Source organism: Anser cygnoides, chromosome 15 (assembly GCF_040182565.1).
Source record: "Anser cygnoides isolate HZ-2024a breed goose chromosome 15, Taihu_goose_T2T_genome, whole genome shotgun sequence".
NCBI classification, from domain to species: domain Eukaryota; kingdom Metazoa; phylum Chordata; class Aves; order Anseriformes; family Anatidae; genus Anser; species Anser cygnoides.
The window spans coordinates 1,136,440-1,160,510 of record NC_089887.1 but is presented as its reverse complement, the minus strand read 5'-3'; the positions used below and the strand labels follow the sequence as shown (position 1 = coordinate 1,160,510).

Sequence of the window (24,071 nt, the reverse complement as noted above, 5' to 3'; positions counted from 1 at the left end):
AATAACAGCTCTGGGCCTATTTCTGGTAAGCCTCCCGTGCGTTTAATTCCATGGAGCTCGAGGGGCTTTCTTCAGAGAAAGAGCCCGTGGGATGGGGGGTTGGATCGTGGCAGAGCGGGGACGGTCTCAGTCCACGGATGGAAAATGATCACACGGCTGCACAGCCAGAATTAAATCCTGCAAATGAGAATTTTGACATGTTTGTTCACAGAAATATTTTCATTCATATGTTTTAACTAAAGTTTCCTTCCATTTTGACTTAAATTTTCCCTTCCTCAGCTCCCAAACCAGGTGCGGTGCAGCACTGGGCTGGCACCAGCAGACCTGGGTGTTTCAGTGAGCCTCCAGGGAGGGGGCTGATGGAGCTGACTCTCAGTGTCCATGGACATAGGCAGGTAGCGAGAAAGATGGATGGCAAAGGCAGCTGGAAAACTCCTCCATGCGGGTTAGCTGAGGTGTTTGCAGTGAGCTGGGTAAAAGAAGGTTGTTGTTGGATGTAAGTTCAGAAATCAGCCCGAGAGGCGGGCTTTGTATCCCCCGTGCCTGTGCGTGCCCAGCACAGGAGCCACCCTGCCCAGGCTGCTGCCCCCCTGGCTCATGCGGTGCAGGAAGTCAGGGCGGACCGAGGTAATTCTGGCCTTAACCCTGCAAAGCATCGGAGTTTGGGAAAACAGCATCCTTGTCACTGCCGGTCCTGCAGCAGGCACTCTCCAGTCGGTGTAGATGCCTCCTGCGCCCGACCTGAGGCCGGGACTTCCCTGCGGCTGCTCCTGGCGCCGTTGCTGCCGCCCTGGCAGTGCCGCACGCCCGGGCCCGACCCCTGCCCGTGCCCGTGCCCCTGCCCCTGCCCCTGCCCTGCCCCTGCCCCTGCCCTGCCCGTGCCCCCCGCCCGCAGCAGTGCCGAGGGGCGCGGTGCCGGGCGGGGCTGGGGGCGCGGCGCGCCGGGAGGCAGGTGCGGTATGCAAATGAGACAGTGGGCGGGGCCCCTCTCGGCCACGCCCCCCGGACCCCGCGGCGCGGCGCTATGCAAATCAGCATGCAAAGCAGGGGGCGGGGCTCGAGCCGCGCGGCGCCAGCGGAGGGCGGGGCCTGCCCGCCAGAGGAGGAGCTCGGTATGCAGATGAGGGGGCGTGGCCGCGGCGATATGTAGATGAGGGGGCGGGGCCGCGCCGGGCGTGTGTCGGCGCCTGCCGCCAGCTGCAGCCAGCGGTGCCGAGCGGCGCCAGCCCCGGCCCCAGCTGCAGCGCCCGGGCCGGGCCGGACCCGGCCGAGCCGAGCCGGCCTCCCGCGGCCCCCGGCCCGCCGCCCGCAGCCCCCGGCCCGTTCCCGGCATGGCCGAGCCGCCGGCGGCGCCGGGCCCCGAGGGCGAGGAGGGCCCGGTGCGCTTCGCCCGCAAGGGCGCCCTGCGGCAGAAGAACGTGCACGAGGTGAAGAACCACAAGTTCACGGCGCGGTTCTTCAAGCAGCCCACCTTCTGCAGCCACTGCACCGACTTCATCTGGTGAGCGCCCGCACCGCGCCCCCCTCCCCTCCTCCGTCCCCTGGGCCCCCCCCGGAACCCTCCGACCGCCCCGGGCCGCTCTCGACCCCCCGGTGCGCCCCCTCCCCAGCCGGGACCGGGACGCCCCCTCGCAGCCCCCCGAGCCCCGCTCGCGCCCCGTCCCCGCGCCGCTCCCCTCGGCCGGCCCCGAGCACCCCCTGCCGGCGTCGCTCCCCCCCCCCCGTCCTCCCCGGGGTCCCCTCGGCCCGGCCGCCCGAGGGGTGGTCGCGGTGCGGAGCCGGTGCCGGGGGTGCTGACCCGCCTCTCTCCCCGCAGGGGCTTCGGGAAGCAGGGCTTCCAGTGTCAAGGTGAGTGTCGCGCACCCGCGGGGACGCGGGGCAGGGGCCGGGGCATCGCTGGGGGGGCTGCCGGGGGGGCGCCGGGCAGGGCCGTGCGGGCAGCGCCGTGCCCGGGGCGCGGAAGCAGCTTCGTCATTTTCTTACCCCCCCCCGCCCCGAGCGAGCGCTTAGTGCTCTAACGGTGCTTGCCGGTCAGGTTTCGTTACCGGAGACGAGTGCCCAAGGCTTCAGAGGAGCTCGCCCCAAAAAAAGGCAGAGGGAAGTTTGTTGTTCTTAATGCACTTAACGTGAAAATGTGTTATAGTGGCCAGCGGGCTGCGTGCCGCCTTGGTGGCGGTCCGCTGCCGTAGCTATGCAGTCGGGAAGAACTTGAATGGCTTAGTTGTGTTGCTGGGGAAAAAAATGAGGCTTTATAACGAAATATGTTGCAATGGCTTCTAGGTTACTACAACCAGAGTTCTTTGTTCTGACAGTACTGGGATTCTGGAAGGGCTCTTCAGGGGGTTTATGGTGAGCCCTCGTGAAATTAGGATGAATTAAGCTGGTTTTATTGGTTTGGTTGCTTGGTGTTCCTCTAGCTAGCCTAGCTGGGGGGATCATGCATGCTCACAGACAGCATAGTGAATCCTGGCTGTGATGGTGCCGGTCACACCTGTGTGAGGTTAAAGTCAGGGCTTGTGATTCAATCAGGGTTGATGCTTGCAGTTGCTGGCACTGAAATTTTGCTCTAGTGAGTATTTAGAGCAAAGCTTTATTTTGCCGGGTGGCTGAATCCCAAGATAAGGTATTTTGCATGAGAATATAACCACCGTACAACTCAGGCTGTTATTGTGGCGCTGTCTTGGCATACTTCACTTGTATCTGGACCAGAAAACAGCCCCCTTGATGATGATGTGGCACAGGATTGAAACTCAAGGTGTGAGGTGCCACAGGGGATCCAAGCCTTGGATGCTAACTCTGTCTGTACCGCACCTGGGAGTTGGGGTGGCTGCGGGTGGCAAGGTTTTGTCTTGGGTGCTCTGGGGAGCATCTCTGCAGATGATCTTACAAGCTCTAGGCCAAACTAAATGGTGCTGCTGCTCATCCATAGCACCTGCTTAAGGGTGTAACCTTAAAATACCAAGTGTCTCCCTGCCACCTGTCTCAAGCCCCCTCCAAATGCCTGGGCTGTTGCTGACAAGCAGAGGAAATCAGGTGTGGAGGCTAAAACATGTCCTGGTGGTGATCTTCATGGTCATGCCTTCCCCTTGTTACCTGAGGTTTCATACATGGGCAGTTGTGTTACTCGGAGGAGTTTAGTGTAGCCTGTACCTCATTGTGGGGCTTCTGAGGCTTACCCAGCCATTAATTCTCTGACTCTCCTTGTGGTGCATGCAGCATCACGGCAGGCGTATTGGTACAAATGCAGCATCTCTGAAATTTGAAGTTCCCTAGAGAAGGCTGGGGGGGGGGGGTCATCTACTGGTGGGGCAGGAGTTTTTCTTTCTTCCTTTGTAATTTCTAGTGCTTTGCTCAGTTCTACCTATAGTATTCAATATCAGATAATTTGAGCCTTTCCAAGTCTCTCTTCCAGCCATTGAGAACTATTGTCCAAACCTGTAATTGTGCACTTGCTCCAAGGTTTAACCTAAAATGTTTTAACTAATATTAAATCAGTCTCCAGTGTGAGGTCGGTAAATGGGACCCATAACGGTAGTCTCAGATGTGCTAATGCACAGCAATTGGCCAGCAATTGACCCTGCCCCCCAGATATTAAACAGAGCAATCCTCCCTGTGGTTTCTTGAAGCGGGAGGCTTTACGAGCTGCAGTAACACCAGTAGGATTCCCATTAGCATGCTGTGCTCAGTGACATTTCCAAAGGTGTGTGACTGGTCTATAACATATCTTTCTGCCTTAAGAAACCACTTTCCAGGTTATTCTGGTATTACAGACATGAAAACCACATTTCTGTATTACAGTGAATTTTGCAAACTGCGGCATGTAAAACAGACCAATTCTTTATTTCAAACACCTTCCAAAAATCAATGCTCTCTCAGCTTCCATGTCTGCCCCCTCTGCGGGGTTCTGAGATCCTGTGGCACAAGTGCTGTGATCAGTGCAAGCTGTAGCTCAGCCCGTGGGTGTGATCCTCATTAGAGCGAAAGCATCTTGCAGCTGGTGCCCTGCGATGGAGGCACGCGGTGTCCCCGAGTACAGCGCTTTCAGGTCGGGAAGGCGAGCTCGAGCCCCGTGCTGCTGCCCTGCACCATCTGCATGGGCACCGTGGCTGCCCTAGGGGGGAGATGGCTGCTCACAGCGGTGGGGCGCCAGGCCCAGCACGGGGCCTTGCTCCATCCCCCAAAGTCACCAGGCTGCTCGCTGGGGATCCATCGCGGCGGCTGCTCAGGCTGTGCGTGACTCCCCCTTCAGCAGGCTGCTGGGGTTGTGCCCCGTCGGTGTCCTGCAGCCGCTGCTGAATTTGGTAAATGAATCAAATCTGCACGGAAGAAAAACCTCAGGACCAGCTTTTGCTTAAGGGTTCTCTTTCTTCAGCTGCATGAGGCTTACCGTAAGCTTTGATTCTAGGTTTTTAGCTCTCTTATAGAATACAGCTTCGATTTAACTCGGACGACTTCCCCAACTATTTTATCCTATTGCTCAGTGATGATGGCTGGAAACGTAGCTAGAGCACATGGCTGTCTTGTTTCTGAGCTGTTTTCTATTGCCCTGCTTGCTTAAGTAGGTTTTCACCTGTGCCCTGATTTCTTTCTAGGGCATTTGCAATAATTAGATTGTTAATTAGCTCATTACTTGTGACTTTTGGCAGGAAGTTTGCAGAAACTGACTCTTTGTAGCTTGAAATACTAATGGATACCACAAATGCCACTTAATTGCTTGCTAATCTCCTTATCCTTGTGTGCAATCTCCTTCTTATCCTTGCATACATCTTAAAACTCCTGGGGCTAACATCTTTCCTCAGCCCAGCAGCAGGTCTGTGTGCCGGCTGCCCGGAGGCGCGGGGCTGCTCCCTGCGGTCAGGGCTCGGTGCCAGGGCACTGGCAGTGCTGGAAAGCACAGGTCTTGGTGCCGTGCTGTGGATGTGTCTGGGGCTGCACGTAACAGCCTCTTGCTGGGGGGAAAGCTCGGTGTGCTGGCCTCGTGTCAGCAGGAGATGCAGATGGGGCTTCTAGCTATGCCATAAGGATCTGTCAGAGCTGCAAGGTACGCGGGCTTTCTTGTGACCTCGGAAATGACAAAGAGAAAAGGGTGCGTGTTCTCCCCTCCACCTCCTTCCTGGATTATGAAATCCATCTGTCCGATACCATTACCAGGAAACGTATGAAGAGGGCAGAGAAGCGTCTTATCTGCAGGCTGTCTGGGTGAAAGAACGGTGTGTGGCTACGTTACAACTGATGGCTTTGCTGTCCCTGTTCCCCTAACTTCAGAAGGGTTTTGAGGATGCCAAAGGAAAGGGAACTCATTTGAAAGCTGTAGAAAATGCTGTTCTTGGTCTTGTTCTCAGAATGTGCTGATTTAGTGAACTGCAAGCTTTCTCTTCATCTTTTTTGCTAATGTTCCCTATTTGCCATCCGCGGGGTGTATTTCTCTGTTGTCCAAACAGCTCTTGGTCTCTCTGTGGATCGGGTGCTGGCTGTGTTGGAGGCACTGTGAGGAGGGCACTTGCCCTGGTAACTGCATTTGTTCAACCTGCAGTCACCATCACAGCTGTTGGGCTGTGCTTTCACCTTGGGAACTTGGGAAGAAGTGCTTGTGTAGAGGTGAAGAGCAATGTAATGTGATTCTCACTTACAAGCAAAAAATAACCTGCATCTGTTACTGCTTTCACGTGTACAGAGTAAGTAGAAAAGATCTTGGAAAGAAGAATCTTGGTTCCTTAAGAGGAGAAGGAAAAAAAAAAAGGCAGCATCATTTGGTAAGGGATGCTTGGATCTCATGCAGAAACTTTTCTGGGTAAAATGTTTACTACTTATCCCTAGCTATGGCTCGGTAAGCAAAGATACTCTTCAAATTTGTTCTCTTTCCAAACTTAATGCCAAATATACTTCCACATTTTCTTCTCCCTGTCCTCCGAAGCTAGTGCTCTCATTTGCCGTACGTTTTCAATTCACTGCAAAAACAAAGTAGCTGGAGAATGTCAGCGCTTACCTTTTAAGCCAGTATTTCTCTCTTGCTGTCTGCCTTCAAAACCCACCCTTCCTTCCCCCACCTCTGCGCTGCCCTCCAGACGGAAGTGAAACCCATCAGCTCGAGCCTCTTGAGCTGCAGCTCGTGGTGGTGGTTGTCGCCATTAGCTCCATGCAGGCATTCAGCGTGCACTTTTATTGACTGTATTAAGCAAGTGAGAAACAAAAGCAAAACAAACTCCAATCATTCAGAGTTGCCTCAAAACCAGTAATTTCGTGTCAACATATTATGCACAGTGGAGAAATGTTAGTGTTCAAATAGACTAATTAAAAATGTTACTGCAATTACTTTTGCAACACAAATGATGCTAATTATATAATGCTGCAGAAATTGGAAACATAATTTTGGAGGATTTTCGTGTGCCTTGCAGTGGTAATACAATTCTCAGTGCTGTAGCAATGAAGTCTCTGGGCACAGGGAGCCCCGCTCTTGGGCTGCTGGGGCAGTGCATTGGAGCAGGTAGAAATAGAAAGGGGAAGTCAGTCTGGTCCCCTGCTCGCTGCGCCAGATGGTCTGTGGTTCTGCAGAATTCTGAATAAAAACAGAGCTGACAGGGAAAATGGGAAAATGTGCCCCTGGACATTTTGGCTGAATGGTCAGGTATCCCTTAAAGGTGAGTGTTAAAGCCTGTGGCCTCATCTGGTTTCCCTACTCCTGCTCTTTCCTGGGCTAGGTGCTTGCGATTCTGAAGAGCACCTGAGGAAGGAGATATGTTTTGGAAGGAAATCTGGACTTGCAGAAGCCTCTTGCAGTGTTGGGTCCATGGCTATCAGGTTCAGCAGGGATCACTTGATATGTTAAGCCATGTCAGTGTCTCCTTACAGTGCAGAAGGTTTGTTTTAGTTTCTCAGTGGAAGTGGTTTCTCTTTGCCCTCCCCCTTCGTAATTAGCATGGTAGATTTTTTCTTATCTCCTGAGATAACTGTCATCCTAAAATGATCTTCATACTTTGATAACGAAGCGGTCTGTTTCCTTCCTAGAGTATCTGCCACTGACCAGTGTCAGAAACAGGCTGGGCCAGGGGGGTCTCAGCTGGCTCCTGGGCTGCTGTGGGTTTGCAGTGAGCTGCTTTGTCACTCCAGCGCAGAGGTTAAGCCGCCCTGGTACATGAGCCTCCATGATGGTGATTCTCCAGCTGTTGAGCCTTCCAGGGGAGTTTAATGCCTGGGCGGTCCCTAAGGAGACTTCTCAGCAGATGGTGCAGGCTTTTCCGCATATCTGCTAGCTCGTTTGCATGCGATCCTACCAATTCCCTGGGCTTCTGGGGTGTGTGTAGGGCATCCCCACGCAGCAGTGAGGGTGCTCTGCCCTCCCTGGCTCCCTGCTCCAGGCTCTGCCGCTGGCCTGGGACGCCCGGTGGGGTGTGCAGTGAATCTGGCTCCTGCTCGCCTCTGCAGACTGACCTGCGGGTGGGAGGCACTGGGGCCACAAACCGACAAGACCGCCTATGTTTGATTTCTGGTGTAAGATGGGATGGGTTGAATCTCCTTCCAAAGTTCGGTATGGATTCTGTTAATGCAGGGGTTTATCCAGACACTCAAGCTAGAAGAGCTCCACGAGCCCTTCTGCTGTGTTTCTGCTCTCCCAGCCAGCAAGCACAGCTCCTCAGCCCTCTGAATGTATTTGAGAAGACCAAAATCTAAGAAATCTTGATACACTCGTCAATGCTATCCAGTCCCCCTTTGGATTTATCAGCAAATAAGTCGCATGATCACCGTGACTAAGAAATTAACTTCTAACTGTGCCCGTTATTTAGTTCAGGGCAGAACTGCTTGGAACACATAATTAAGTGCACAATCAGAAGGGAAATGTTAAAGTGTTGTCTCCTGTTCTGCCTCGAACGTGTGTGGTAATGAGGGATGCTTGTAATGGTGGGTGGGATGGGATTTTGCCCAAGAGAAATGTTTCGGTGGATTATTCCTGCAGAAACCAGCTGTGCAGAGGATTAGTGCTGTACATTAACATAAACAGAGCCCTGGACCTGCCAGAGTCCAACTGTGGGTTGCCGCCTTATGCATGTGGTGCAAGGCTCCAAGATGAAGGACAACACAGAACAGCAGTGGAGGGTGTTTGCAATGCTGTGCGATTAATTCCTCTAGAATGGCTTCATGAATCATTATTCCAGAAGTCCAGAAATTAGAGCCATTTAGAAAAGGTGAGTAACAAGCTCCCTGTAGGAGAGGAGTAACCGTAGGTTTTCTGGGCAGCATGCTCCTTGTTTTCGTCAAGGCTTGCCATGTAAGGCAGATTGCTAAGAACAAACCTCCTGGAAAAGGCACAGAAACACAACTGTAAAAGCAGGGCTCCTTGCACAGCGATCCTGGGCGCAACCTTGGGTATGCTGTCTGACAGGCATCAGCATGTCATCTGCGATGGCCAGGCAGAGGAAGGAGGGAGGCGAGAGCATGGACAGACCCTCCTAGCTTTCCAAGCAATGCTGTAGAAAGTAAAGCGAGGCAGGTGACTTGTTCATCCAGGAGCCCCCTGAGGCAAAGCAAACGAGAGGTGAGGTTACTAGTAGAGAGGTAAAATGGATGGGCAAATGCTTTAGTCCTCTGGACAAAAATCTCCCCAAAGCATTTCAGTCCCATCAGACCTTACACGAAGGGCTGCTCCCTGGCACAGGACTGCTGCTGATGCGCTCACCAGGAGCGACCTGGCCCTGCTCAGTGCCGGCTGCCCCAGCCTGCCAGGGAAGCCAACTTTTCCACAAAAGCTGCAGGAGGAGTGGGGGAGATGGGAGGAAAGCTCCAGCCGTGCGGTGCTCAGTAGCAGCCAAGCGCTTTGCATTAAGCAGCAGTGGTTCCCGCAAGTCGCGGCTCTGGCTGTGACTTCCCAGCGAGGCAGTGTTCCTGGCCGCCGAGCTGTTTGGTGAGCCTCGCACCGGTGCTGTGCGAGGGCAGAGGCAGCCCAGCACCGGCTGGGCTCTGCCAGGGCCGGAGGGATGATTCCTGCGGGCATGGTGCTGTGCTGACCGCGTGGAGCTGGGCTGGGGGCGAGCTCCCTGCGCTGAGCAGAGCACTCCTCCCACATGTCTGCCTGTGCTCAGGGACCGGGACTCGCTCCGACCAGCCAGAAGGAGGACCCTGTGCAAGCAGCTCCCCTGGTTAGGGGTCACTTGTTTGGCTTCTCCGTCCGACCCGTCCTGGTGGCCGTCACAGTGCTGCATGCAGTGTATACAGCCATGAGCTGCTGCCCCACAACAGCTGCTGCCCTGTGAGAGGTGCTTCTGCAGGTTTGCAGCCTGCAGAGCCGAGGAGGAGGAGGAGGGAGAGCAGAAGCCTTCCCTCTCCAGGAGCAGCCAGTGGTGGGCACGCAGCCCGGGACGTGCGGGGCTCTCCATGGCTTGTGGCCACTTGGTGTTAGCGCTGCCATGCCCTCTTCTGATTACCTCGATGCAGGCTGTGAGTGATTTATCGCTCCTGTTCTTAGATCAGCCTGTGTTGGAGAAGTAAAATAAACTCAAACATTCTCTGCATGAGTAGGCTACCTGAATCCTGTATAACCAAATAAACCAACAACTTGCAAGCAGCTGTCCTTTTTATTTTTTCCTTTGGGGGATTACTTCACTGTTTATTGATACAAGAGAAAGGAAGACCAGCACTTATGGGATCACACTTCATACGGTAGCTCAGCTCTCACCATTGCTTCTGATAGCTGATCCTGTTTCCCTCTAAAGGGAAATGCATTTCATGAAATCGTGACAGATGTATTCCTGCAGGTTCAGCTGAACGCTGCCAGCGTGCTTCAGCTCAGTATTTGCTGGCAGCGGTGGGCACTGTCTGCTGGCCACGTGCTGATCTGCAGTGCATAAATCGCCTTGGGACTGTTCCCCTGCAGCCGCCTCATCCACAAAATGCAATGTTCATTGTGAACTGCAATAGGACTGGTCCTTCTCTTCCTGGGAAGAGGTTCCTGGAAGCCCCTTAACTCCTCTTCTTGCTTACCAAGTGCCTCTTTTTCTGGAAGTCACCCAAGGCTGGGCAGATGCAGGGTCAGCAACGGATATTCTGCCAGGTGCTGATAAATGCTGTTAATGAAGACTTGAGTCTTGCCCTTGCTGCTGCTCAGGCACACTTGAGAGTATCTGTTTGCTGGCATGTGCCAGCTGAGGGAAGGATGCGTGCGGGCGCGTGCCTGGCGTGTGCCCTCAGAAGCCCGGTGCTGTCTGGGCAGTGCTTCGTGGCGTATAGCTAACCTGAGGCAGAGCTGTGCTCTGCTCAGCTGGGTGCTTTTGAGGGCTTTGGGCTGACTTCCTCAGCTGGTCATAGCTGTCCTGCGCTTCCCATCGTGTGGGGGAAAAATAGTTCTAGCATGGTACTCGAGTCAGCAAGCGTTTGGTGAACTGCTGTAGCCTTGTTAGCCTCCTGCGTTCCGAGTTAAACTTCGGTAGCACAGGAGGACGAGTGCCACCGTGGCCAAGTCTTCCTGCCGCAGCTGAAGCGTGGTGCCTGCTGTACATCTAGTGCGCTTCAGTTGCATCTCCTCCATTAATTCACTTCCATATTTGGTCTTGCTTTTGTGCCAGGTTTATACATCTTGTTTAGATGTGCCAAGCAGAATATGCTCGCAGCTGATCCTAGCCGTGCAGGCAATGCCTGCCAAAAGACCCAGTCAGTAGTAGTACTAGGTTACGGTATCTGCAAGCTCCTGGGCTCGCTAACCTGAGGTGCGTTGCAGTACAACCCGTTAAATTGGCTCTCTTGCATCCAGCTAAATCTGGTCTTCTGGAGAATCAGTCTACTTGCAAACTTTCCTCTTTGTGTAGAAGTGCTAACTCCTCTGAGCGAGAAAATCTTTCTTGTTCCAAGCAGGTGATTCTGGGGGGCTGGTTGGGGAAATAGAGGCAAAATTAGTGGCTCTGCAAGAGTTCTCTTTGAGCAGCTGGGCTTGAGCAGGGCTCGTGGTCGCTGGTGCAAGTTCACCGGTGATGTGTGCAGAGGGCAGGTGGGTTAGGCAAGCACGTGTGCTCTCCTTAGAGCAATGGAAACTGCCGGCTGCTCGGGATGGCTCTGCCTCACTCTGTTGGGTGGGAATTGCATTTCAGAGCTTCAGTCATCCTTAGCTCTGATCTGGTCTTCCTACATTTGATATTTAGTCAGCAACAGTGAAGCTAAAAAAGACTGTAATGCCTCAGTTGCAGCCTTCAGGCGCTCCTTGTCTCCTGCTTGGTGACGCCGGCCGGTTCCTCCCGTCACCTATCGCCACGTGGAGTGATGCGCCAGTAATAGCTTCACCTTTAGAGAGAACAGCTAAATACCTCCGTTCTGACGGTCTGAACAGCAAGCACATTTAATAGTTGACACTCCTAGTGCATGAACAAATGCATTTTCATGACTTCCAATTATAGCAGAAGAATGAGAAAGTGCGGTTGTGAAGAGGAGGGAAAGTCGTCCTGGCTCTTGTGAATGGCTTAATGCAACTCTGCTCAGTGACATCGCTGTGAAGTCAGGAGTCAGTACGAAGGCTGTTCTATAATATCAGTGAGAAGCTGGAGTGAGGGGGAAGTGGCCCACGAATTTAATTTGCATCACTGAGTGGATTAGCTCCTGACGCAGTGCAAAGTCATTATTTACCACCAGATCTGCTGCCTTTATCAGTGCAATGATTTGGGGAGAGGCTGATTCAGAGATCATTACATCTTGGTGTTTTACTTGGCGGGGACCGTTAACACTTGCCTTGTAAGCAAAATGATGGCGCTTGTCAAGATTGTTAATATTGTGCCTACCCAAAGAGGCTGAGTAATTTGTTTTTAGGTTTTCTTTCTTTCTTTCCACTTATTACAGTCCATGCTTTGCTTTAGTTCAGGAATACTTGGAAATACTCCATAGCTCGCCAGTACCCTAGGGTAGCCAAGAAGAGGAGGCTGAAGGTTGCCTAGGTGGTAGGAGTGGTGCAGCCCCTGTCCCCGCTCCGGTGGGTGCCTCTCCCACCAAGCAGCACGCACTGGGGCCGCGGTGGTGCCGGCGAGCTTTGGGAGCATGGCGTGGTCTCAGCTGCTCTCGTCTCCACCGCGATGCTGGAGCTGCTCGGGCGCCTTCAGGCACAGCCGGCACGTTGTCACCTCCCCGTACTGATGGAAGATTCATGCGCAGCTTGAAATAACCCTCCAGGCTGTTATTTATAGGCTGGTGTCGGGCTCTGGAATCTGCTTTTGCTGTGGAGCGACCTCTGCTACGTTGTCATGTGGAGGTTACCTCTGCTGGAGGCTTGGTGTTCGCTTCAGCCTTCGTGTGGGCCTCTTCAGGAGAGCAGCCGTTAAAGGAGGGGTTATCAACTTCTCCAGGCTCATTTGGTGTCTGGAGAGTTCATGGAATAACTGGCTTTTGGGGGCTGGTTGGAGATCAGGGCCCTCTCGTGCGGCAGCTGGAATTGCAAGTGGAGAGAGCTGCTGAGAGCCCAGCACTGCCCAGAGGGGACGTCTGTGCACAGGGGGAGTTGGGGCTGGAGCAGGAGACCTCTGCTCCCTATTTCCCTCATCTGCCGTGGGAGATTGCTGCCTTTCTGTTTGCAGCCCTAGGAATGGTTGTAAAACCAAACTAATTCACATTTGTGTGATCATGCAGCTAAGGACCGTCTCCAATAGCTCAGTCCATTAACTTCCAAATTTATCTTACTCATTCGTCTTTGATGGAGAGGTGCCTCAGGGCCAAAGTCTTCTGGAAATGAGGCTTGTAGGTCTGTAGCAGTAGCGAGTTATTCTCCAGGGTAAAACAAAGTGACCTTCATGGCAGCTGAGGAGCTGATTTCAGAGATTGCTTCTGGGGCTTTCCCTGCCTCAGACATCAGCATCTGCACTCTCGTGGCCTGGCAGCTCGTCCTGCAAGCCGTCCCCTTCAGAGCCTGGCACATGTTTGTCCCAGAAGCCTTCTACTGTGGTGTCACCTCCTTGATGCCATCTCCTCCCAGTGGGAGGGAGGCAGCCCTGTCCCTCACCACAGCCGTGGTGTTCTGCGGGGTGGCTGTGTGGTGGAAGCAGAACTTTGTGCTGAAGCAGAGGAGGTCTTACTTCACCCTCAAGTTTTCTCTCTCATCCTTAGAGCTCTCCAGGCACCTGGACCCTCTCCGTGCCACCCTGCGTGGGGTGGGCTGAAGGATGCTCCTTGCCCTGGGGAGTGTATGTCTTGAGGGCCGACCCCAGTGGCTGCAGCTGTGGGGCCAGCAGGGGAAGGGGAAGCAGGAAAGGCTCCCGGGATGGCTTCCTCTGCCCGTGGAGGAAGGAAGGGGCTCCCCGGCCCCGCGGCACACGGGCAGCCCGCAGGCATGCGGGGGGTGGCTGGGCACTGAAGCCCCTGGCTGGCGAGGGAGCGGGGGTTTGGGCAGGGCGGGCTCTGGGGAGGCCGTTCCCAAGGGCACCCTGCAGGGCTCACAGCTGAGGTGTGCATTCGCTGCTGGGACATGTGGCAAGGTCTGTGCCAGTGGTGTGAGCCCTGCTGGCAGTGGGACGTGAGCTCTGCTCCGGGGTGGGGTGTCCCCTCTGTCCTCAGCCTCCGTGGGGGGGCTGCAGAAGGCGGGGGGCTAGTGAGAGAGGTGTCCTTGAATCTGCCCCTGTGCCACATAGCCAAGGGCAGGGCGAGATGTGCCAGGACGTCGGCCTGTGTTACTTCTTGGCGGGCAGGGTGTGGGCAGATGCGCGGATGTGGCAGTGGTCAGAGCAGAGCTGACCTGGTGTCTCCTGGGGCTTCCGAGGTGGAAAAAGTCTCACTTATTGGGTCACTTAGAGACTCTGGATCTGGCCTTTTGGCAGGAGGAAAGGCTTTAATTAGCTGCTGCTCAGTAGGGCTGCTATTAGATCTTCTGAGCAAGATGCTGCTGGACTGGAAAAATGTAACAATAGCTCATTTGCTTAGGAACCCATTATGGTGATTTGCATTTCTGTTGAGTACTAAACCCTTGTAGAGAATCTCTTCTAAAGTAACTTCAAACCGTACAGCTTAAATTTCTTCCTTCCCCAAAACTCTATGGATATCTGTTTTAATGCCAACCAATTTAGAGTTCGAATTCGTTTGTTTTGGTGTTCTTATCCTGATGTAAGAGAAGAAAATACTTGTCTGGGCTGTGGACAAATGCTGTCATCAAAAGCTGCATGAAGAATGGCTTGCTTGTCTCAACCTTGGAGCAGAATTAAATTCTCCCTCATCGTATACGTAAAACCATTTTTTTTAACAGCAGTCCCTCTATTGACCCGAATACTCAGGAGATGCGTACAGGCATAGGAAGCTTTGCAGCATGTTTTCTGAATCTCCTCTCTGCTGCCGATTGAAAATAAAGTGCTTTGAAATGCACTCAGTGAACTTTGTGTTTGTGCCTGTGTCGTCAGCTAGCCCAAGGTGATGCTGAGCGTTGCCAGCACAAGAAAATGAGCTTGTGGCCTCGAGCTGGCAGTGAGAGGCTCCAGGCTCCCCGCACCCGTCTGGCCGGTGGGCAAGGGCAAGGGCGGACAGCTGCCTGTGGTGGGTCGGGGCGTGGGAGGTGACGGCCTTGTCCCAAGGGTTTGCAGGGGGCAGAGGTGGCCCTGTCCCAGGAGCAGGGGGCTCGTGGGCTGTCCTGGGCCACTCTGCTCTGCTGGGCTCTGGAGAGCACAGGGCTGGCTTTCCTCAGTGGCACCTCCTCAGCTTGCTCGGGAACCTTTCTGCATGGATCTTTCTAATCGATAACATTGCTTTTTTAATCCTTTTTTTTTTTAAACAAAAAAAATGTTTTGCTGAGGCTTTGCTGCAAGTGGTTGCTGTTCCTGTCCCAAATATATGTTAGAAATCTCCAGCTGTTTTGGCCTGAGCATGGCTCACTTCAGAAAAGTCCTTTGCCCCCAGCTGGGCTGCAGCTTGGCCCAAACAACGAGTGACTGGGCAAGGGGCTCGTCTTGTTGATCTGGTTTAGTCATTTCCTCAGGCAGGTGTGAGAGCTGCTTCCTGTGTGGGCAGGAAAAATGGGATAATAGCGCTGTGCCAGCGTGCTGACGCTACCTCCCTGACAGCGGCGGGGAAGGCGTCTGGCACGGGGGGCAGCGGGATGCTCCCCCTGCCTCCTCGCGGATGCTCCTCCTGCCTGCCTGCAGGAGCCGCACGCAGCATCCCCGGGCAGCGCTGCCGACAGCTCAGCGGCGTGGCAGAGCCTCCTGCAGAACCCGCTCCTCTCTTCTAGGCATTGGAAATCTTGAAGAAACTTAATTTCTCTAGTGTTACTATTATCTCAATCCAAGAGGATGAAAATAAATGACTGTTGCGAAGGGTAGACTGACTCACTTTCTAGTTCTCCTGTAAATTTCCATTTAAGTTTCAGTTTAAGCTCAGGTATGAGGGGAGTGAAAGCTAGTAATTTGTGACAAAAACTTCTATTTTAGATCACTGTAGAAGAACTCCCTTTCTAATTGCAGAAATTATAAGGCTGTGATTCTTGTAAAGGAATACTGAATCCAGTAGTTACCTGTGAACTGCCTTTCAGATGCTTCTCTGTAAAGCCAGCAAAACAAGCCTTATGCACGGTAACTTGTGCTTTGGTACCTTGGTGCTGCTCGTGCCGGGGCTGTGCAGGGCAGCCCCGGTAAGTGGCACAAGCCAGGAGCGCTGCCCACCGCCCCATCACCGCCTGATTGCTTTGGGACCTGCTGTTGCTGTCTGATGGCCTCGAGCTCTTGTTCTGGAAACCACTCGGTCCCTGCCCACCTCTCTTGTGCTGGCTGTGATCTGTGGGCTTTGTCTTCCCTCATTTGTCCCCCCTTCAGGTTGCGGGGTTCCAGCCTGCTTCATAATTCCCCATGTTAGTGATTTGGTAATTCCAATCACTTTTCCCTTTTCCTGGCCCCCGGCCATGGGAGTTCGAAGGGTGTACCCTCTTCCCAAGGGGGTGGAAGTGCGTCCCTCCATCCCCCCATACCCGTGGGTGCAGCCCCACGTGGGGGCTGTCTGGCAGCAGCATCCTAGCTGCGGGCACGCTGCTTTATCTTATTCCTGAATCTGCTGCCTCGGCTGCTGTGCGCTCCAGCCTGCAGCTCTGCTGCAAGTTCCTCCCTTATCGCAGGCTGCTTGGCTATAATTTCTCTTCCACCATGTCAGAGTGAAACAAAAATACTTCTTTAAAAAGCAAGAGGAAAATCATGTGAGTACCCAGTGTTGTCAGCATTTAGAAAGGGTTCAAAATGACATGGCTGATCTGGTAACTTCCCAAGGGGGAAGCAGAGGCTGCAGGCACAAGGGTGTTCTGCCTTCCTCCCCGTGTGTGGGGATGCTCGGACTAGTGCTGCGGGGCGCTGGCTGTGGCCGGCCCTTGCTCAGAGCAGGACTGCAGCTATAAGCCTGCGCTGGGCCTCCCCGCGGCTGTGGGAGCTGTGGCTGTCCCCAAACACTGCTCCTCTGCCCTGCACCTGCATGCACAAATGGGAAAGCTGCTCGGAGCTTTGGGGATGCGGCATGCTTGGAGCTTTTGGCATGCCCAGCACTGCCTGTCCCTATTCAGCCAGCCTCTGCACCTGCTTCCGCTGTAGACAAGTACTTGTGTGGTGCCAGTGCCCTTTCTCTTGTGCTTCTCCCTTTTGGCATGGGCGATGCCTGTAACCAGCTGCATCGTACTTCAGACCAAGAAGCGCCTTCTCCCTCTGTTGCTGAAGGCAGGCTCCCCGGGATGCTCCGTTCCACGCTCCTCAGCAGCACAAAGAAGTATTCCCACCCTTCTTTAAAACAACTAATTCCCCAAATATATTTTGGGGATATATGCTCTTAGGCAGCGTTTTTCTTTCCATCCTCCCGCAGTCACTTGCATGCAGTAGCTGCAGCCCTGTGGAGCCGGCTGGGAAGTGCTCTGTTGTGCGGTGGGGCTGTGGGATGGAAGCACAACCATCCCCTCCGCGTCCTTCTGTGCCCTAAATTAGAGCTGCAAGATGCTTCAGTGGGTCCATATGGAGACTTCTAAAATAATAGCTGTCAGCTCTCTGCTGAGTTGTATGGGGTGCTAAAGCTTTTGGCTTTAGGAATGACAGCAAATGAAAAATGCCGATCGGCTCTAGCCAGACTCACTGCCCATGTGTCTTTATCCCACGGGACATGTGCGTACTTTGAGATGATTGCTCTCGGGATCACGGTCTCCTAGCTGTTATCCCATGACTTCTGAGGAGCTGCTGTTACCCATCCGTTTATTACAAGGCCCAAGCTGACCTTTCAGGAGAGCTAGGGTCAAATGGTTTCTTTTAATGCTGATTGTTCACAAAACTTCCAGGGCAAGTAAATGGCCCTGCAACGGGAGTTCACGAGTGTGTGCCTGAGTGCTGGGGCAGTTGCTGCATAATTGCCTGGGTTTTGTAGTTAAGGAGGTGTCGGGAACCCTGCTGCTTGTATTTAAATTCATCTTCCTTGCCTGTTGGTTTTGATGTGCTTTTCCCCTAACAAGCGGGGGCTGATGGATGCCTCATAAAGAACTCATCTTTCCATTGCTGCGGAGACCATTGGGCTCCTAATTGCTCTGCAGTGGCCTTCTAGAGGTTGCTGCCTGTCGGGACAGCTGTTCCCATTTGATTGGGTTATTGCACATTCAGGTCTTGTCCTGTTCAGGTTTTATTTGCTGTCCAGGCTCTTCTGTACAGGAGCTGCCAAGCCATTACATGGAAGTGAGTGGTTTAATTGAGGAGGCTCATGGCTCGGCATTTCTGATGCCGTCGGTGGGAGCAGAAGCTGCGGGTGTCCTCCAGCAGAGCCAGGGGGGAGCAGCGCTGGTACCGCGCGTGCTGCTAAACCAGGGAGAGATGCCTGTGCCCGACCAGGGGCTGTAATAAACTCATGCTGAAATAGCAGGGGAAGTGATGGTCTGCGAGCACTGCTTTCCCCTTGCCTGTTAATGGAGCCGTTATTCTTCGCTTGCGGTGCAGCCGGTGGCCCCCTCTCCGCAGTGGTGGGGAGAAGCAGCTTGCAGCAAGAGCTGCTGGGGCTGCACGTCATGGGGATGGCTGTGTCAGGCAGCAGCAGTGGGCTGCTGAAATCCGTGCGTTTGCTTTGAATTCAGTTCTGCTGGGTCTTGGCTGGAACCTTTGGCTTCTGTGGAGCAGAATCGGGGCTTTGCTGCCACTGCTGCTTGGTGCCATGCACCTGCAGTGCTGCTCCCCTGACACCCCTCTTCCAAGGTGCAGATCTCAGCTGTGCTGTCAAATAACATCCCACAATTGCCTTATTGCTGGCTTTGGAGGGAGCAAGAAGGACGTGTTAATTACCCTGCTTTGTGTGGAAGAGCTGAGGGAGAAGTGCGGGATGCCGCTTGTTTCTCCTGTGACATCTCTGGCTCCCGCGCTGCGATAATGCACGCCTGTCCTGGTGCTGCTGTGGGCGCACGGGCCCCACTTGTCACCAGTGTTCCTCTGCCTTTGGGTGGGGTGGGGGGCTTTCTGTCTTCACCCTGGCAGCGCTGATGTTCAGCATGTTCCCCTCGCACCAGCTAATGGGGTTGCTCTTTGAAGTGTCCCCTGGCCACAGTGGCTGGGGCTCGGCCGTGTCGCTGTTGTACCCCACAGTATTGCTGTGTTCCGAGTCCGATCCAGAACCTGAGTTTTCACTTTCGCTCTGTGCCCTTTAGGCTGTAGAGCAGACTTCAAAACAAGCCAGAAGCTTAAATGAGGATCTAACCACACACACTGCAGATGTTGGTGTGTAGGGTGTAGTCACAAACTTTTTTTTAAACTTGTTGGCGTGTATGTGACTGGTGCAGGGGTGCACCCTGGGTGGCCAGCTGGGGCCTGGAGCGCCTCTCCTGCCTTTCAAGGGGAGCTGGTGCTCGGCCCGGGGGTGTCACTGTACCTGGATGAAACCTTTCCATGTAGTTCAGCTTATTTCCTTGGACTATGGTGCTGTGCTGCAGGGCTGTGTATTTGTGTCAGCCTGCTCCAAAGCAGCGTAATAGCATACCTGCTGCATGCGGTGCTCTGTTGGTCCTTCACAACCCAGGAGCATACGTGTTGCTTCAGGCTCAGAGCTGACCTCTGTTTTTGTAAAAGCTCAAAGACTGGTGTAGCTGTGCGTGGCCTCCCGGCTGAAGTAACACAGCACGCAGATTGCAAAACCCGAGGTAACGGCACCCAGCGCGTGGGATCACAAAGCTGGTCTGTCTTCGTGACATCCTGACGAGAGCAACGAAACCCGTCCACGTGAAACACAGCGCTCCTTCAAGGCAGCTCAACGCGAGCGGGTGCCCGGCACAGCCCACGTGGGCAGGAGTCCCTGGCCGGGGCTGTGCTGAGCTCTGCTTGCCTGCGTTAGTTGGCTGGAAAAAGTCAATGGAAGGCACCGACGGCCTGGCTTCAAGGCTTCCAGCTCCTCGCTTCTTCACAGATTCTCCTGAGGGCAGCCGAATTCATCAGCCACCAGGCGTTGGTGCGAGTGCTGCCTGCTCCTTCCTGGCTGCCGGCTTCTCAAATGGGGCTGGGGCAAATGCATCTTGTGTGAAGTCTCTGGCTGGCTACAGCCACATTTGTTTTGCAGCTTTTCCTATCACTGTTGTTGTTACTGCAGTCAATATCCATCTATCTCTGTGCTTCTGGCCTGCTGTGTAGTGATTTCTCTTTCTGTGAAGACTTGTGAGTGAGCTGGATTGAGGAAGGGGTGGATCCCTTGCAGAATCTGCACTGCTTCAGCTGCAAGAAGAAATATTTTGAGGTTTGACACAACTTTAGCAGTTTCTCTGCAGGGAAAGCTGGGGTGATAGAAGTGGTAGCAGGTCAGGTTGTCTATTTTTAGAAGTCCCATTTAATTGTCTGATGTTATTCTTGCAGCACTCGTAGCTGGATGGTTAGTTATTTACAGCCGAAGTTTATAAGCATGACCCAGCTCCTATTGCATGCTTGTATTTATTAAACAACAGATCTCATGTAGAGTCCTGGATCTTCATGCTGTATCTTGGTTGGGAGAGAGATGAATGTTGTGAGAAAGCACCCCACATCTGTGAATTTTAATGGCAAAGAAACGTTACAGTTCTTGTAAGTCAGTCGTCTGCTCCTCTCCCCCCATTACCGTGTGCGGGTGAGCTCAGCGAGCATCTCCGGCCTGGGGAGGCTGTGCTGAAGGCTTCTCGCAGCCGGTGTCTGCTGGCAAGCTCTGCCACCGTCCCTGAGCTGCTGCAGCTCCATTGCACTTGCTGGATTTGGCTTCATGCTCTCGTACTTCATCTCAGTTGCGTAAAGGAAGCGTTCTCTGCAGTAGAGAGGTCTTTAACTAAATGCTTTTTATTCACGGAAGTTAGTGATAAAAACTGTCGCTTTTGCCTGTTCCCGTGTTCCATAACGGGTATATTTGGTGTGTAAGGAGCCTTGATTTGAGTCACCAGGCAGCTGCCTGTGTGGACAGAAGGTGCCATCTGCACGCAGCCTGTGATGTTTGGGGTGTGGGGGTCTCCCAGGGCTTTGGGGTTGTGCCTCTGAAGGGAGAGGACTTGAGGCAGCCTCGTTCCCATGAGCATCTACAGCAGCATGCGCTGCTCCTGCCAGCTCCTGAGATCTGATCCTCTGGGCACCGCTTTGCAAGCAGACGTCCCAGCATTTAATTGCACAGCACTTCCCTGCACCCCAGCAGCACCGCGTGGTGGCAGAGGGGCATTCAGGTCCTCCCCAGCCCCCAGGAGTTGCAGCAGGCCTGGGGAAGGCGTTGCTGCTGGGCTTTGGGAATGCTGTAGCTCAGTTCCCTGTTCTGCCGCAATCTGCCTGTGTAACCTTGGGGTCCCTTAGCCTTGGTGAGCAAATTATACTCCGGCCTCTTGAAAAGAGAGCGGGAGGATAAATACAGTAAAGGTAGCAAGGTGTTTGCCTGACCTACTCCACCGTGTTCATCGTGCACAGACCGGGGATGGAAGTACGGCTCATTTGTGCTGCGGCTCTGGCTTGCTGCATCGAAGTCACCGGCTTGTTCAGTCTCATACAAATGCTGCTCTTTGCCCTCCGCTCCTTCAGGTGTTGGTAATGGCTTCAAGTGTTCCCACAACTAAAGCACGACTTCTGCAGTCACCGAGGCTGAAGTAAAACTCTCAAAAGTCAACGCCTGATGTCTGTTGAGGAGCGCGGTGCCCTGACACCGAAGCCCTGGCTGTTGCGTTGCCGTGTGGCTGGTTCTTAGAACAAGCTGCTGCAGAAGACAGGAGCCAGCGTACCGGTGTTACTTGCTGCGTCCCGCTGATGCAATTGGCTTTGTTTAGGGTCTGGAATATTTCGGAGCATGCTGGTTTGAGTGAATAGTTTTAATTAGTTACATTCTTAGGCTGTGGTTTACTGTGCTGACTCACTTCCAGCTCTCTGATAACTTGAACACATGACTTCATATCAAGGCAGAAGAACAGAAAATAAAATGAGGGAAGATGGCAGCGCACAGCCTGGGTGCAGTGTATTCCTGTAGCCTCCGGGTTCAGCTTTACAGGAATGGCTTTAGGGAAGCCAGAGCCAGGCTGGGCCTGGGGCAGCGGGTAGGTGGAAACGCATTGGAAGCAAAGGGAACTCAAGGACGGCAGGCTTCTGCTCCCAGGTGTGCAAAATGGTAGAGAAAAAGGCTCCAGTGTCCATTTGCTGTTTTCCCCATTTCCTCAGGCAAACACAGCTCAGTGGCTCGGCCATACCGGCACTTTGGAAGCTTAGCTCTCCTCTGAGCACGTACGTGTGCTGCTCGGGCAGCTCAGCTCGGCGCCGTCCTCCCCGCTCATGGGAGAGCAGGAAACTGCAGCGCGGTGCCAGCCGTGAAGTCCCCTTGTGAGCTCTGAGGTTTGATCTGTGGTATTGCTTCCCCAAAGCTATTTCTGGAGCCCGGAGGTTCTTGTTAACAACTGTGAACTTCAGTCGTGCTTGGTGCCTGGCACAGCGTGAGCATCGATGCTGGGTGTGACTGCGCGTCCTTCTCAGGGTCCTGCTCGTCCCTGTGCTGAGGAGGTTTTGGGGTAGGGGCTGTGATGGAGGCTGCAGGAGAGAGGTGTTGAGCTGCTGCAGACAGGCAGCGTGCGAGAGCCTGGACACCCTGGGCTCCCTGCTCCTGGAAATCCTGCAGTAAAAGGGAAGTCTGGCATATGGTGGTTTTGTCGAAGGCTTTGTCCCTGGTTTTTCCCTTGCAAAGCAGCCCGGATTCTTCTCTTGGCAGAGGACCTGGTGCCATGCTCAGCCTCTCCTTGCTGCCACGCGGGGATTCTGGCTCTAGTTGCACTTTCAGTGCTGGAACATCGCTCTTCTGGGCTCCACCTGGCTGGCAGCATAGGTTTGGCCTCCCTTCCATCCTGCCCTGGGACATCAGGGCCGAAGCAGATGTACCCTGTTGCAATAAAGCTCTCTACGAGAGCGGCTCAGGATTTGTAAGCCGGCTGCTGCTTGAGCAGCGCGGGGCTCCCTGTGTTCCCTGGGCAGCGTTCCCCTCCTGCTGCCTCCTCCCGCCGCCCGGCACGTTGCACGCGCTCTGTGGAAGCAAAACTCTGCTTGCAGCGCTGGCCCCCGGTTTGCAGCCAGGGCTGGCGAGCTGGTGGCTCCGCATCGTGTCTCCGTCGGCAGCATTGGGTTGCCAATTGTGTGTCCCTGGCCACCGGTGGGGCCAGCAGCCCCCTGCAGCCCTGGCCAGGGGCTGTGGGGTGGCTGCGAGCGGCTGCTGGCGCAGAGGAAGGTGCTCGTGAGTGGGAAGGCTGGAGGGGGAGAAGCTCGCTGCTGTTCCTCCTAATTGCTCTCCCACTTCTGTACCCGCGCTCGCGACGAGCTGTCTTGAGTTGTGTCCCTGGGGACGCTGCCTGCCTGTCAGTACCCGGGACGCTCCCCTAATCGGGCAACTTCAATCCCATCCTTCGCTCTGCTTTGACTCAGTCCGTCTTCCCTTTGACGTGGGTGATCCATCCTCCCCTTGCCACAGCACAGGGCGCACCCCTGGGCCAGCGTGGGGGAGCTGCGGGGACTGTTCCCCCCAGCACGGATACCAGTGAAGGAGCAGGATGCTGCTCCCTGGGCGTTCTCCGCCTGCTGGGGGCCGTTTCTGTAAGCTGTCCGTAGTCCTGAGCTTGCTCTCTGTCCCTGCCTTAGCCACGGCCAGGTTTGCTGAGCTGCTCCATGCAAGGCCTCAGTCCTGCTTGTCCTGTTGGTGCTGAGCAAACGCTGCAGATGCAGCCTCGAGGTGCTGAGGAACTGGTGCCCTTGACCACAGCCTGCCCACAGGGGGAGGCTGGGGCTCCCATCTGCTGCCCAAGCCAGTTTTGATCTTTGCTGCCTTCCATTTTCTTCACTTGTGCCCTTTTTTCTCATCTGCCCTGAGTTCGTTGCTGCTCCCCCAAGGTTGCACCATTCAAATGACAATCTGACGCAGCAGTGAAGCCTCGAGTGCTGGGGATGAATTGTAGCTGTCTGCACACGGTGGGAGAAGTTAGATTTCTGGAGCTTCTGTGCATCAGCTGAGCAACGGTTCCTGATGAACATTTTTTAGGCAAGGAAGGTCAAAATGCTGTCATTGAGGGGAAGTTTCTGCTGCAGCCTGCAGAAAGATGGCAGCTTTCACTCCTGCTTGCTCTTTCAAGTATTCTTTTTTCTCGCTTAAAGAAATCCTTGCTCCAGACTTGCTACTAGAAACTGGTAATAAAATTTGCAGAAGGTTTTTCTTGTAGATGTGGTGAGGGTGTGCAGGAAGAGCTTCCTTGATCTGCGTGGGTGGTTTTACTTGGTCTGGGGTTGTATAAAGCCTCTTGCGCTGTAGTCCTGCAGGCTTTGAGATGGAAACCCTGATTTCACCGAGACGATGCTGTGAGGCTGCCATGTAACACAGCTGAGTAGCAGCAGCCAGACCAGGCTGCACTTTGCGCGTGCTGAGGTGTTGGTGGGCCTCAGGTGGGTGCGATGCAGTGAGGCTTTCCGTGGGGCACATCTCCTGAATACCGCGAGGGCTCCCGCAGGACGAGCATTTCTGTTGAGGGAGACGAAGGCTCTGCCAATGCTAATGTGACGCAGTTATATGCAGAAGCTGGGTCAGTCCTTCCAAAATCGGCATTTACTGACCTGCTTGTAGCCCCTAAAACCCGTCACATTCCCTGCGCAGTGTGCTGGGCTGCTTGGAGCTCCCTTGCTGGTGTGAACCTG

General features: G+C 54.2%; 1 protein-coding gene across 2 annotated transcripts in view; it reads left to right on the top strand.

The window, feature by feature from the left end:
- Window positions 1–1,197: 1,197 nt before the first annotated feature.
- PRKCB (protein kinase C beta) overlaps window positions 1,198–24,071 on the top strand; it is a 119,446-nt gene continuing 96,572 nt past the window's right edge. The window contains exons 1-2 of one of the 2 annotated variants that reach the window (XM_066977446.1): window positions 1,198–1,501; window positions 1,817–1,848. In XM_066977446.1, coding sequence (XP_066833547.1) covers window positions 1,332–1,501; window positions 1,817–1,848 — 202 coding nt within the window. In that variant the 5' untranslated portion in view covers window positions 1,198–1,331. The remainder of the gene's footprint in view (window positions 1,502–1,816; window positions 1,849–24,071) is intronic. The other variant, XM_066977445.1, reaches the window with a different exon arrangement.